General features: G+C 30.7%; 1 protein-coding gene across 1 annotated transcript in view; it reads left to right on the top strand.

Moving 5' to 3' along the window:
• Positions 1-15,233, top strand: part of ntrk3b (neurotrophic tyrosine kinase, receptor, type 3b) — a 78,377-nt gene that overhangs the window by 39,986 nt on the left and 23,158 nt on the right. The window contains exon 7 of the mRNA XM_073836707.1: positions 14,661-14,791. Coding sequence (XP_073692808.1) covers positions 14,661-14,791 — 131 coding nt within the window. The remainder of the gene's footprint in view (positions 1-14,660; positions 14,792-15,233) is intronic.

The raw sequence follows: 15,233 nt of genomic DNA, 5'->3' as shown, positions 1-15,233 counted from the left end.
CTTGCACTTATTGCAGAGTGCATGGGAACAAATGCCAACTCCATTGTTTGTATAAATGCCAGGAATGCTCCTGTTAAGATTTATAAGATCATTTATACATGTGTTTGCTATTTTTGGGGTCCGTTGTGGCTGAAGACTTCCAAATGACTTTTTTTTCTGGAGCAAATGGTGTCTTAGTTTAGACCTTTAACATAATTAACTGTAACAAATATACTTGTGACTTTACATAAGTGCTTTTGTTAGCCAATTTTAGAGGCTAAAAGGGGCCCTGAATGATTTATTGCACATACTATGGTATATATGGGGGACACAGACTTGCACACATCAACACACACAGACTATTTATATTCCAGGCACAAAACAGTGGTCTATTCACAGGGAGAACTGACGGCTATGAAAAGGAATCCAAAGGCAGAGGACAATCACATTTTGCCCTCATGAATAAATTAACTCTTTATGCATAATGGATGGCATAAAATCTTTATGGCTGTAGATACATAACCATCATGGCGTGCCCATATCTGATGAGTGTGTGTGATATTTAAATGACAGTTAGCTGCTTAAGAGAGGGTATATTTTTACTTCTCAGTCTCTGGGCTACTAGAAAGCACTTTATGCGCTAGCTGTAGTAAGCTGAATCATTTATATAAAGAAACACCTTGTAAAAATGGTCCAAGGTTCAGCTCATGGTTTTTTAATGGACAGAGCATAAACTAGTAGAGCGAGGAGTGTGGGATGGGTATCAGACCAGTTTTACCCTGTTAACAGTTTATATTTCTAGACATCTAATCACAATCCAAACCCATAAAGAATACAATTTTCAGAGTTTAGAGGATTTTTACTCTCAAATCAAAATGAAGAAATAATATGAATAGCTTAAATCAGACGAAGAATATTTTTCGAACTGTGATTGTGAATTTTTCAGTGTGATATTTATCACATTATCATTATAATATTTCTGCAAGTCTTAAAAAGACATTAATTCAGAGCGGAAAGCTTTACATTTATAAATATCTTCCTCATTATTTTTGTCCGTTTTCCAATTCAAATTTCTACACAATCTTAAATGATAATACATCAACTTTTGAAGGAAAAAGAAGATTTCAAAATTCAAAATTAAGTTTAGCTTAAAACAAGAAGAGATCTGCCAGTCGAATTAAGTAGATTTTTCTGCCTCTGTTGACAGATATTTGCAGCAAAACCAGACATAAATTTAGACATAAACTGCTAAATAACTAAGCTTTCTATTGATGTATGGTTTGTTAGGATAGGACAATATTTGGCTGAGATACAACTATTTGAAAATTTGGAATTTGAGTGGGCAAAAAAATCGAAATATTAAGAAAATCTACTTTAAAGTTGTCCAAATTAAGTTCTTAGCAATGCATATTTCTAATCAAAAATTAAGTTTTTATATATCTACAGTAAGACATTTACAAAATATCTTCATTAAACATGATCTTTACTTAATATCCTATTGATTTTTGACATAAAAGAAAAATATAATTTTAATTTTGATCATTTTGACCCATACAATGTATTTTTGACTATTGCTACAAATATACCCATGCTACTTTAGACTGGTTTTGCGGTCCAGGGTCACATATGTAATTTTGCATCTACAGAAAATGTATCTTGATTTAAGAATGTTTATGCATTTACATGCTTAAAAGTAAAAATGTATTTCAATATTCTCGTGTTTGGAAGCAGAGCTATTAAGCTTTTGTTTTTGTAAAATAAATTCAAGTAATGGGGATTGTATTTCAAAATGTTGCTAATGCAACACATTGTGCTTCCTAGACATTTACATTTAGAGAACATATTGAAGTATTTGGTCCCCTTCAATTTATTCCTTTTTTTTAAACTTAGTTTAAAAAAAGTCCATGAAAAAGTCTTAAATTTACCTTCATAAATGCTGCAGAAACCCTGTATGACATTATCATTATTGTATTTGTAATAGCGGAAATAATATGTTTATTATTTTAAAATGTTTACATATATTTGTGACCCTGGACCACAAAACCAGTGTCAAGTAGCATGGGTATATTTGTAGCAATAGCCAACAAAACATAGTATGGGTCAAAATTTGTAAATTTCCTACTGTAAAATATCAAAACTTAATTTTTAATTAGTAATATACATTGCTAAGAACTTTATTTAGACAACTTTAAAAGCTTTAAAGCTTTAAACTTTAAAAGACAACTTTTCAAATATGGCCAAATATTATCCCATCCTAACAAACCATACAATGAAAAGCTTATTTTATTCAGCTTTCAGATGATGTATAAATCCCATTTTTTAAAAATTGACTCTTATGACAAGTTTTGTGGTCCAGGGTCACATTATGTTTTTAGATATAAAGAAGTAATGCTTTATATTTTTTTGTACTGCAATTCATAAAAAATATATTGTACTCCTTTATTGTAATACATTAATAACAATCTAATAATGGAAATAATGAGAACTTAAAAGTAAAACCTGGCATTATGGTAATTTGTGGGAAAATGGCTTTAGTTCTCATTAATGTCACAATGCAAAAACAAAAAAAAAATAGGTTTAATTTAATACTAAATATGAAATATGCTAAATTTCCCTATAGGAGTTGGATTTCTACAGCAATTCTGACAAATAAAAATCTTACTTTGATTACGGTTTTATCTGTAGACTGCTGCAGTAGGAGTATTTGAAATGAAGCTGTTGCACGGTTTCAAGTAAAGCGAGTCCCTTGAGCCATGACATGCTGACTTTTCAGGAATCCATAAGATGACTGACTCACACAAGCTATTCTGCAATTACAATTGAGTTGTGCTGCATTTACTTTCCTTTTCAACCTTAGATGAGTTCATTCCTGAACTGCACAACGTCTCAGCTGGGGGTTAGCAACAACTAACTAACACCAACTGGAGTTTGGCTTTACCTAGTTCCAAGAAAAATCGCTAGCGTCTTATTTTCACACAGTGACACAAAGTACTGCTTTTCTAGGTTTGTTTGAAAGATAATTTGCTTTGTGTCGCAGATCTTTAAAGCTATTCCTTCGCTTCGTTTTTTTTTTTTTTGCCATGATCACGAAATGTAGGATTATATTAACATAACACATTTATTTCAGAAGAGCAAGGGAAATTATGTTTTCCGTGTGATGGCCCTTTAATTTATTAAATTATTAATCATGAAATATTTGCTGCTGGGATTTCTGGCATAAGTCATGAGAAATTCAGCTGCTGGATCACATGCAATAGACTGAAGATCATTATTCAGGTAGCAGTATTCCTAGAGGAAGTGAGTGCACTAGCATTTACAATGAGCTCCGGTGAGTACAAAGGCTATAAATATAAGATCCTGACTGTGCATTGCAAAATATGGATGATTTTGAGCAGTGCTGCGTCTGGCACATTTATCAGTTTGTCAGATTATGTTCTTCCAATAAAACAAAATGTCATAAATTATACATTTACAAAAAAATAAAAAAGTAAAAATAAATAAATAATTAAATATTTTATTTCTTTAGCTATTTCGTTTTTTTTTTTTAAAGGAAGTCTTTTATGCTCACAAAGGTAACATTAGTTTCATTATTAATGTTTATAAGAACCATTATAAATAATTTAGCAGCAAATCAGCATATTTAGCATATATAATCAGCATATACAGTCAAGCCCGATTCATACCCCTGGAAAATTCTGACTTAAAGTTACTTTTATTTTAACCAGCAATTTTTTTTTTGGACCGGAAATGACACAGGCTTCTCCCAAAAGATAATAAGATGATGTACAAGAGGCATCATTGTGGAAAAAAAATATTTCTCAGCTTTTATTTACAAAAAAAAAGTGGCATGTCCAAAATTGTTCATACCCTTTGCAAACTGTCACAGTCTATGGGAAAATCCAAAGTTCTATACCATTCCAAATAGTCCAAGCTGTTCTAAAGCATCCTAATTACCCTGATTCATTGGGAACAGCTGTTTTAATCAACTCGACAGGAGAAAAACAGAAGCTCTCTGCTGTTGGTTTGTGGACAGTCATGGCTAAGACAAAGGAGCAGCTACGCATTGTGGCTGCTCACAAGTCAGGAAAGGGCTATAAGACCATATCTAAATGTTTTGAAGTTCCAGAGTCTACAGTGCAAAGTTCCGCACTGTAAAAAATCTCAGAGGAGGATAGTGAGAGAGGTAAAAAAGAATCCAAGGATCACCACCAAGGCCATCCTGATGAATCTGGGCTCTGCTGGTGGCAACATCTCAAGGCAGACAGTCCAACAGACACTGCACACTGGGTTCCATGGACGCAGACGAAGGAGGACACCATTTCTCCAGATAAGGCACACAAAAGCCCACTTGGCCTTTGCAAATGCTCATCTGGACAAAGAAGAAGACTTCTGGTCTTCTGTTCTATGGTCAGATGAAACAAAAATTTAATTGTTTGGCCACAATGATGTAGCCTTCATTTCACCCTAAGAACACTATCCTCAACGTCAAACATGGTGGTGGGAACCTAATGTTTTTTTTTTTTTTGGGGGGGGGGGGGGGGTTCAGCCGGTGGACCAGGGAACCTAATCACAGTAAACAGCACCATGAAAAAGGAGCAATACATCAAAATTCTCAACAACAACATCAGGCAGTCTGCAGAGAAACTTGGCCTTGGGCAACAGTGGACATTTAAGCACGACACCGACCCAAAACACACAGCAAAAGTGGTGAAGAAATGGTTAGCAGACCAAAACATTAACGTTTTGCAGTGGCCCAGTCAGAGTCCTGACTTAAATCCAATTGATTTAATATATTCTTAGGGTATGAGAAGGGTATGAATAATTTTGGACATGCCACTTTTTGTTCAAATGTAAATAAAAGATGAGTAATATTTTTTTTCCACAATGATGCCTCTTGTACATCGTCTTATTATCTTCTGGGAGACGTCTGTGTCATTTCTAATAAAAAAAAAACTTGCTGGTTGAATAAAAGTAACAGTAAAAAGTTTAGGTCAGAATTTGCCAGGGGTATGAATAATTTTGGGCTTGACTGTATCAGAATAATTTCTGAAGGTAATGATGCTGAAAATTCAGCTTTGCATCAAAATAATAAATTACATTTTTTAATATATCCAGATAGACAACAGATATTTTAAATTCTAAAATATATTAAAAAAAATATTGCTGTTATCAGATGGCTTTGTCACTTACATAATAATATTTAAAAACATTAGGCTACATAGCTATAGCTTAATACAGTCAAGAAAATGTCAATTTTAATGTTACATATGCAATTACATATGGAAACAATGACTTTCCATTTTAAAGATAACAGCTGAAAACAGCAATATCCGTTAATTTCTTTCACTTTGTCAGATTAGTGACAATGACTGCTGATATTTGTATCGAGCGGTGACCGTGTTATGCGTCCTGTTCACATTGAACTGCTAGGGACTTTTAGATAAGATATGTCCGTGCTGATGTCTCCTGTGTACACCTTCATTGTTCTGGACACAATTACTTCGATTGCATTGTTTCAAGGTAACATTTGATGACAAACTGAATTTATCAGGCTTGGGAGTGAGAAGACAAAGGCATGCGCTCAGAAAAAGGGCATTGTAATTGAATGCAGGCCAGGTTTAATGGAGCTCTGAATGTGCACACCTTCACAACGATTCTGATGCAGGCTGTCTATTGTTACTGCTCATAATTGGACTAGCGTCTCATCAAACCATCTCAATGAAGGTAGACACTGAAGCAAACCAGGTGCTTGATAACTGATCGGCTATATTTGTGAATAGGTATTTTGGGGAGAGAATCATTTTCTGAAAAAAGGCAAGCATCATGATTACTTTTGGAGCATTTTATTATTCATGTATGCGTTACTCTTATAGTTGAGAATTAAAATTGTATTTGTGAATTTCTTTGAACTTCGGTTCAATTCAGTTTATTTCTAATTAGCATTTTTTAAAATTCAATTACATGGCTTTTTAAAACATTTTTATTAATTTTAATTATACTGATTTAAATTCAAGTTCAAATTCACATTATTTATACACTTGTTTTAAAAAAATTACACTTATTACATTTGTGAATTTCTTTGAATTTCAGTTTATTTTCAATTTACTACCCCAAATTGATTAAAAAAATAATTAAATAAATTTGCATTTTATTATTTATACATTAATTTTCTAGTTGAAATTTTTTTGGAAATTCTAATTTGCATTTTTATTTCTAGCTGAAAACTACATTACATTTGTAAATTTTGTGACATTAGATTTTTTATTTATAAATACATTTCACTCGTTGAAAATGACACTTCTTTGAATTTCAGTTTATTTTAATTATACTTTCTGAAATTCAAATTAGCATTTTTTTTATTTCTAGTTGAAAACTACACATTACATTTGTGAATGTCTTTGAATTTCAGGTTATTTTCAATTTCTTCCTTAAATTAGTAAAAAAAAAAAATCAATTTGCATTTTATTATTTATATATTCATTTTCTAGTTGAAATTTTGTGAATTTCAGTACATTTTAGTTATACTTTCTTAAATTCAAATTTGCATTTTTATTTCTAGTTGAAAACTACATTCCATTTGTACATTTTGTGAAATTAGATTTTTTAGATTTTTAGATTTTTAAAGATTTTTTCAAGTTGAAAATTACACTTACTAGACTTACAATTTTTTGGAATTTCAGTTTATTCAATTATACTTTCTGAAATTCAAATGATCATTTTTTATTTCTAGTTAAAAACTACACATTACATTTGTGAATTTCTTTACAATTTAGTTCAATTTAATTTAATTTTCTTAAAATGAAATTGGCATTTTTAATTTCGGGTTGAAAACTACACATCACATTTGTGATTTTCTTTAAATTTCAGTTCATTTTTAATATTCTTTCTTAAATTTAAAATTAGCATTTTTAATTTCTAGTTGAAACTAAATATTACATTTGTGATTTTCTTTAAATTTCAGTTTAGTTTATATTTTCTTAAATTAAAATTAGTATTTTTTTATTTCTAGCTGAAAACTATACATTATATTTGTAAATTTCTTTGAATTTCAGTTCATTTTAAACATTCTTTCTTAAATTTAAAATGAGCATTTTTAATTTTTAGTTGAAACTACACATTACATTTGTGAATTTCTTTAAATTTCAGTTCTGTTTAATTAAACTTTCTTAAATACAATTTAGCTAAAACTAAAACTGGTTTATTTATACATTCCTTTTCTAGTTGAAAATTACAGCTATTACATTTACAAATTTATTTGAATTTCAGTTGATTTTAATAATACTTTCTTAAATTCAAATTCACATTTTTTATTTCTAGTTAAAAACCACATTACATTTGTGAATTTCTTTAAATTCAGTTCAGTTTAAGTATACTTTCTTAAATTTAATTTTGCCTTTTATTTTTTTATTTATACATTCTTTTTCTAGCTGAAAATGACACATTGCATTTATGATTTTTTAAAATTCATTTCATTTTAATTCTACTTCCTTAAATTCAAATTTGCATTTATTTATACATTCCTTTTCTAATTGAAAATTACAGCTACTACATTTACAATTTTCTTTTGAATTTCAGTTCATTTTAATTATACTTTCTTAAATTCAAATTTGCATTTTTTTTATTTCTACTTGAAAACTACATTACATTTGTGAGTTTCTTTAGATTTAGTTAAATTGAATTATACTTTCTTCGATTTAATTATGCATTTAATTTTTTCATTTTCTAACTGAAAATGACATTGCATTTATGAATTTCTTTATATTCATTTCATTTTAATTCAACTTCTTAAAATTCAAATTTGCATTTTATTTATACATTTTTGGTTTTAATTTTTTATTAATTTTAAGTAATTTTTAATTTCAGAATTTCAATTTTAATTCTACTTTCTTAAGATGCAGAAAATTTGAATTTGTTCCTTTTTCCCCTCAATTCAAATTCAGAAATTGAATTCAAATTCAAACGGCATTCAATTCAGTCCTGAATAGTGTACAAATGAACAGCGTTATTTTTAATCTTAGTTGCTGCCACAAACGCCTTCAGGGACTGATACAGGTTCGGTCAGTGTGTGGAATAAATAAACGACGGTGAGTCTCGGGATAGTGCCTTTCTAATTCAGAGTCTTTCCACAAACGGACTGTGGTAAATAGACAGCGGGGGGAGCCCGGCTTTACCGGTTGGGTGGGAAGCTGAAGGTTAAGTTAACCCATCCCAGACTCCTACGGCAGGTGCACATGTAATTGTTCACTCAGAGGACGGGACAAACCCAGTGGACCACTTAATGGAAGAACAAGTGAATATAAATGAGGTTTTGGGGACGGGAAGGTGCTCCAGACTTGACCTGATCCTGCTTCAATCTGCTAGAGCCCTGCTGCTCGAGTCTCCGAGCATCAATGATGATAGTAGCACTTGATACTGGATGTCTGTCAGTGGCTCAAGTGTCTGTATCAAGATTTGTTGCCTTTATGGCAAGGTGCCATACTGAATATAATCCTGCCTAAAGCTTTGTTGACAGTTTGTTTACTTTAACAAAACGCATACTGGTTTCAAGTTAAGTGGTTATTAAAATATTTAATTTATTAAAAAACTGTCAATAAAAAAGGTTGAAGATTTTATTTAGTATACCATCTTGCTATAATGGCAACAATTAATGTGGCTTTACAATTACAGTTATTATGGAAAAAAGTATGATGCATTACACTGTGGATTATAAAAAATTAAACAAACCTAAATCTAAATATTTTATGTATATTATGAATATTTTGATACAACTTGTGAACAATTAACTTGAGTTTTTTTTATCTATTTTTTATTTTATTTAAAACAAATCATAATAATTGTAATTATAAACATTTATTGTTGCCCTTTTGGCAAGGTATTAATATATAATCTAAAGTATTAAATATAATCTTGCTTTAAGCTGTTTTACTGACAGTTTACAAATTAAATATTTTTAATACACAAATAACTTCAAACATTAATGCTTGATAAATTCATTATCCAGGAAAAAAGATATAATTATGAATATAAGTTATGGATATTGTGATAAACAGTTCACTTGAAACCAGTATAAGTTTAAAAAAAAAAAACATTTTGTCATAATAATAATAGTAATTATAAACATTTATTGTTGCCCTTTTGGCAAGGTGTATTAAATATACTCTTGCTTCAAGCTATTTTATTAAAGGCTTGTCAACAAATTAAATATTTTAATAAACAATTAACTTGAAACATAAATATTTTGCAAATTCATTAAAAAATCATATAATGCATTACAATGTAAATTATGAATATTGTGATAAACAGTTAACTTGAAACCAGTATGAGTCCTATAAAACATTTTGTCATAATAAATGTAATTATAAACATCTATTCTTGCCCTTATGGCAAGGTGTACTAAATATAATCTTGATTTAAGATGTTTTATTGACAGTTTGTCAACAAATTAAATATTTTAATAAACAATTAACCTGAAACATTAATGTTTTTTTTTTTAATTCATTATCCAGGATAAAAAGATAGAATGCATTACAATGTAAAGTATGAATATTGTGATAAACAATTAACTTGGAAAACAAGTATGAGTCCTATAAAAACATTTTGTCATAATAATAATAATTATAAACATTTATTGTTGCCCTTATGGCAATGTGTACTAAATATAATCTTGCTTTAAGCTGTTTTATTGATAGTTTGTCAACACATTAAATAGTTTAATAAAAAGTTAACTTGAAACGTAAATGTTTTATGAATTCATTATCCAGCAAAAAAAGGATATAATCATTACAATGTAAATTATGAATATTGTGATAAACTATTCACTTTAAACCAGTATGAGTTCTATAAAAACATTTTGTCATAATAATCATAATTATAAACATTTATTCGTGCCCTTATGGCAAGTAGCGTATCTTGTTTTAAGCTGCTTTGTTAAATGTTTGTCAACAAATTAAATATTTTAATCAACACTTAACTTGAACACAGAATATGTTTTTTTCTTCGTAAAAAAAAAAAATATTTATAAAACTACATTTATTTCAAAAGTCATCTAGTAATGCAACAACAACAACAGCATTACATTACAGTACATTTTTTAAATGTTAGAATGCATCATATTCTTTAAAGGCATAGCAATAAATATGCATTCATAAGTATTATAATTATAGTGAAATTATTGTGTTTTATAAATGATTAGATTAGATTAACTGTGGTTACATTCAGCACATTCAAGTGGCATCAGAAGACATTATATGAATACTTTTATAATGTATTATATATACAAACACACACATACACACTCCACACATATATTTCCTGCATGCATCTATGTACAAAAGCTGTCACTGGGATGCTACCTTTTCAAATGGTAATCCTTTATATCTTATTTATCCCTAAAAGATGCATATTATGGCCTTAAAAGTACATAATATCTCAAGAGCACATATTAGATCCTAAATGGTATATATTAGTACCTTTATAAAAGGTACTGCCCCAGTGACAGCTTTTGTACCTTTTATCTGAGAGTGTATGTTTGTTTACCCAACATGCTGATTTATAAAAACAGATAAGTACAAAACTATTTATGATCTTTTATTGCAAAACACGCTGTTTTGCCTCAGAATGGCAGCTTTGACCCAGTGACCCAAACACAATAATAATAAAAATAATCACAATATCTCTGTGTGTGGCTTCACCATAGCAACCACAACAACAAATCATTTTGGTTCGAACACACACAGAGCAAATGGTTATTTTTGTTGGCTTTTACAATAATTATCTGACAGCAATATAACTGGGAATAGTAGTGTCTGGTGTCTGTTGATTCATTTAGAAACTTATATCTACATAACTGTTCACCTTTAGTAATGAAGTGTTAGATAGGGTCCTATGAAATCTGTTTTATCCCCCCCCCCCCCCATATTGCATTGTCAAATTCCATTTTTTCTTTTTTCTTTTTAATCTTTTGGATTCCAATTTTTTTCATTTAACTTTTCTAAACTCTCTTTTATTGGTGAAATAAAAAAATGTATTAACTAAAAAGCATGTCTAATTAATTAAATTCATAAAACATACACAATGTATTAACCAATATATTAAATGTTTGACCAAAAAAAAAAAAACCATTGTAAGGCCATAGGAAATAAGTTATTTTTTCTCAAAATTGGTTTTATTTTATTTATTTATTTTGCCAAATTCTGTGTTTTTCCATAAATTTACTGTATTCCATGTTAAAGGTTTTAAAAAATTTTAATTATCAAAACCATCACTAATTAAATGATTGTGTTGTGTGTGTGTGTGTGTGTGTGTGTGTGTGTGTGTGTGTGTGTGTGTGTGTGTGTGTGTGTGTGTGTGTGTGTGTGTGTGTATATATATATATATATATATATATATATATATATATGTATATTATACATGACTGTCCACAAACCAACAGCAGAGAGCTCCTTTTTCTCACCTGTTGAGTTAATTAAAACAGCTGTTCCCAATGAATCAGGGTAATTAGGATGATTTAGAACAGCTTGGACTATTTGGAATGGTATAGAACAGGGATCCTCAAATCTTACCCTGGAGGTCCAATGCACTGCATAGTTTAGCTCTAACCCTAATCAAACACACCTGAGAATGCTAATCAAGGTCTTCAGGATCATTAGAGAATCACAGGTAGGTGAGTTTCATCAGGGTTGGAGCTAAACTCTGCAGTGCATTGGACCTCCAGGGTAAGATTTGAGGAACCCTGGTATAGAACTTTGGTTTTTCCCATCGACTGTGACAGTTTGCAAAGGGTATGAATCATTTTGAACATGCCACTTTTTGTTCAAATGTAAATAAAAGCTGAGAAATATTTTTTTCCACAATGATGCTGTCATGCCATGCAGGAATGCAAAATAACACACATTTATTTAACCAAAAGAACATAAATTACTAATTACAAGGACAGGTGTACACATTCAAGGAAACGAGGGGGAAGTCCAAAAATGGGCATAAGGTTAAACCAAGGCAAACTTAACAAAAGGGGGAGACAAAGGGAGAAACCAAAACATGAAAACCACAGGGGGGAAAAAACACTAGGAACACAGAAATAAAGTCCTTAATCCTGACAAATCCTCTTATACATCATCTTATTATCTTTTGGGAGAAGCCTGTGTCATTTCCGGTTAAAAAAAAAAAACTTGCTGGTTCAAAGTCAGAATTTGCCAGGGGTATAAATAATTTCAGGCTTGACTATATATATATATAATAAAAAAACTATATATATATATAATAAAAAAACAATTCTGTTAAATATTCCTTAAAAACAATGTTTTAATAATAATTACATTAGTAATAGTAGCACTATCATTACATTAAAGTAATATACTGTATTTCTGTCACAATTTCTCTTTAAGTTAAACTGAACTTTTATTTTGACGGCTTGCTGTGAAGACCTGTAAGTTTCTGGTTGTATATATGACGACGATAGTTTTTCTCAAAAGAAATTGTAATATGCTTATGAAGTGACTCTCAGATTAGTTCTGGAAATTATGTTTAAAGGAACGCTCAACTTTTTTGGAAATAGGCTCATTCTCCCCCCGAGCTAATAAGTTGAGTTTTACCATTTTGAAACCCATTCAGCCGTTCTCCTGTTCTGCTGATATCACTTTTAGCATAGCTTAGCATAGATCATTGAATCCTATTAGACCAATAGCATCGCATTCAAAAATGACCAACGAGTTTCGATATTTGTTGTTTTTAAAACTTGACTCTTCTGTAGTTATATCGTGTGCTAATACCGGTGGAAAATGTAAAGCTGCGATTTTCTAGGCCGATAAGATTAGGAACTACACTCCCATTCCGGCGTAATAGTCAAGGAAATTTGCTGCCGTAATATGGACGCAGCAGGCGGAGTATTATCACACAGCGCCTAAAGTTGGTTAGCATTTCCACATGTGCTGCACCAATTATTCACACAGACACACAGAAAATGCAGGATTAAATGGTATTTTTGCAGCTTAATATTCACAGACACTAGTCCATATAACATTTTGATTTAAGTGTACTGATCTACTTTTGATTTATTAATCCAAAATTTGGCAAATTCTGTGACATTCTGCGGTATACAATAAATTGTTTTTATGACTGGATTCCGCGATTACATCTGTGGATGTAGGCCAAAGAGTAGATGTGTTTATTTGAAGTAAAGCTTCGAAAAAGGAAAAGAGTGGCTCTTATGTTTGTGTAGAGTCCTTTTTTCTAGGCTTTTTGTGGTAGAGCATTTTTTGCTTTTAAGCTACTTTAAATTCACACAAATAATTGGAAATGACAATGAACATTGATGGCAAAGCATTACAAGTCCCAGGTGAGTTCCTAACAGATGGCAAAAAGAGACCTTTTACAATTGACTCTCATTTGCATCACACTCGTTTTGTTTTGAAAAAGAGAACTCAGAGGAGACAAAAAACACGCAGAAAATATCCAGCTGTGACTGCGAGTAGCAATTCTAGAACACCATCTGCACGGGAACTGACCTTTTACACAATGCGAACAACTCACGATTGAAGCCTTTATTTACACTTGTACACGTATGCGCAAACAACACACACAACGGGCGCATACAGATAACCTGTCACTCATATTTCATTTGGCTCGGGTTTTCCGAACTCATTTTTGCCGCCTGTTCCTGAGGGACATTGTCTCTTATGATGATATTATTTGGATAATAGTATGCCTGGACCTCTCTCATCATTGTTTGATACCTATATTATGGAAGTTGATGAGATTCACTAACAGTGCTTCTTGTTTTTTGGTGCATTAAAATAAATAATTAATTCCAAACGCATATGCCCATATTCTGTGGAAAACGAGACATACTGTACCACAACATTACTTAAAATAAAGCTAATAGAAAATAGAAAAATTAAATGAAAGATTAAACTTAATTAGAAATCACTCTGATAGTATAGTGTTTCATATTTTGAATTAGTTTTTAGTTTTATACTTTCTGTTCACATTTCAGTTTTAATTTTGTTAGTTTTTTTTGTCATTTTTAGTATTTTTTTTTAAAGAAGTCTCTTCTGCTCACAAAGCCTGCATTTATTTGATCCAAAGTAAGCAAAAACAGTAAAATTGGGAAATATTGTTTTACTATTTAAAATAACCATATTCTATTTAATATATTTTAAAATGCAATTTATTCCTGTGATTTTAAAAGCTGAATTTTTAGCATTACTCCAGTCACATGATCCTTCAGAAATCATTATATTATAAACAGCTAGAGTAGATTTTTTTTTCAGGTTTCTTTGATGAATAGAAAGTTCAAATGAACAGCACTTATCTTAAATAAAAATATTTTGTAACATTTTAAATGTCTGTATCATCAATTTTGATCAATTTAAAGCGTCCTTGCTAAATAAAAGTATTAATTTCTTTCTAAAAAAAAAAAACAACTACAGTAATTGAAATTAAAATAAATTTAAGAAGTACAAAACACAAATTTCAAACACATTTGCATAAACGAAAAATGAAAAAATAAAAGCCAATTCAAAAAATTAGTAAATACAATAATAGTTCAATAAAAAAATAAAAGCAGTGTCCTTTTACAAACCAGTCTCATTTTACCGCAACACTGCATGTGAACTGATAACCTTGACATACAAAACATAATTGCATTAACGTTATGGTTTTCTCTTTCTGCATTTCTCTTTCAGATGTGCAGCATATTAAACGGAGAGACATTGTTCTAAAGAGGGAGCTGGGCGAGGGAGCTTTCGGGAAGGTGTTTCTGGCCGAATGTTACAACCTCAGCCCCACCAAAGATAAGATGCTGGTGGCCGTGAAGGTAAGGCATGTTTTTGCAGTTAAAAGCACCTTCTTCTGGCCTTGCTTTGCTCTTTGTGCACTCCATTCCATTACCAGGAATGTGCATTATGAAAGTAAATACACATTCCTTCTCTTATTTCACAATTCACCCAAGAACTTTGGATCAAACTTTTTGGCTTTACTTTTATAAGTATATATAAGTACTATAGAAACATGCTTTGTGTGTTTTGTGTCCAAAGAATAAACCAGAAAACAAAATCTTCTTTACTTTTGTATGACAAACTATATTCGTGCCCAATGTAAAATATGGATCCTTTTTCAAAACCAGTTAAGAACTGGTCTAGAACTACTTTTTAAAGGGCAATAACATGATTTAACCATTGGAAAGCACTCTCCACATATTGGTTCTCCACTTGATGTCCAATTAAAAAAATGGGTCCTTTTGCAAAACCAGTTGAGAA

The sequence above is a fragment of the Garra rufa genome, chromosome 3, assembly GCF_049309525.1.
Source record: "Garra rufa chromosome 3, GarRuf1.0, whole genome shotgun sequence".
Lineage (NCBI taxonomy): Eukaryota > Metazoa > Chordata > Actinopteri > Cypriniformes > Cyprinidae > Garra > Garra rufa.
The sequence above is the reverse complement of the archived record's forward strand: the minus strand, read 5'-3'. Positions and strand labels throughout refer to the sequence as shown.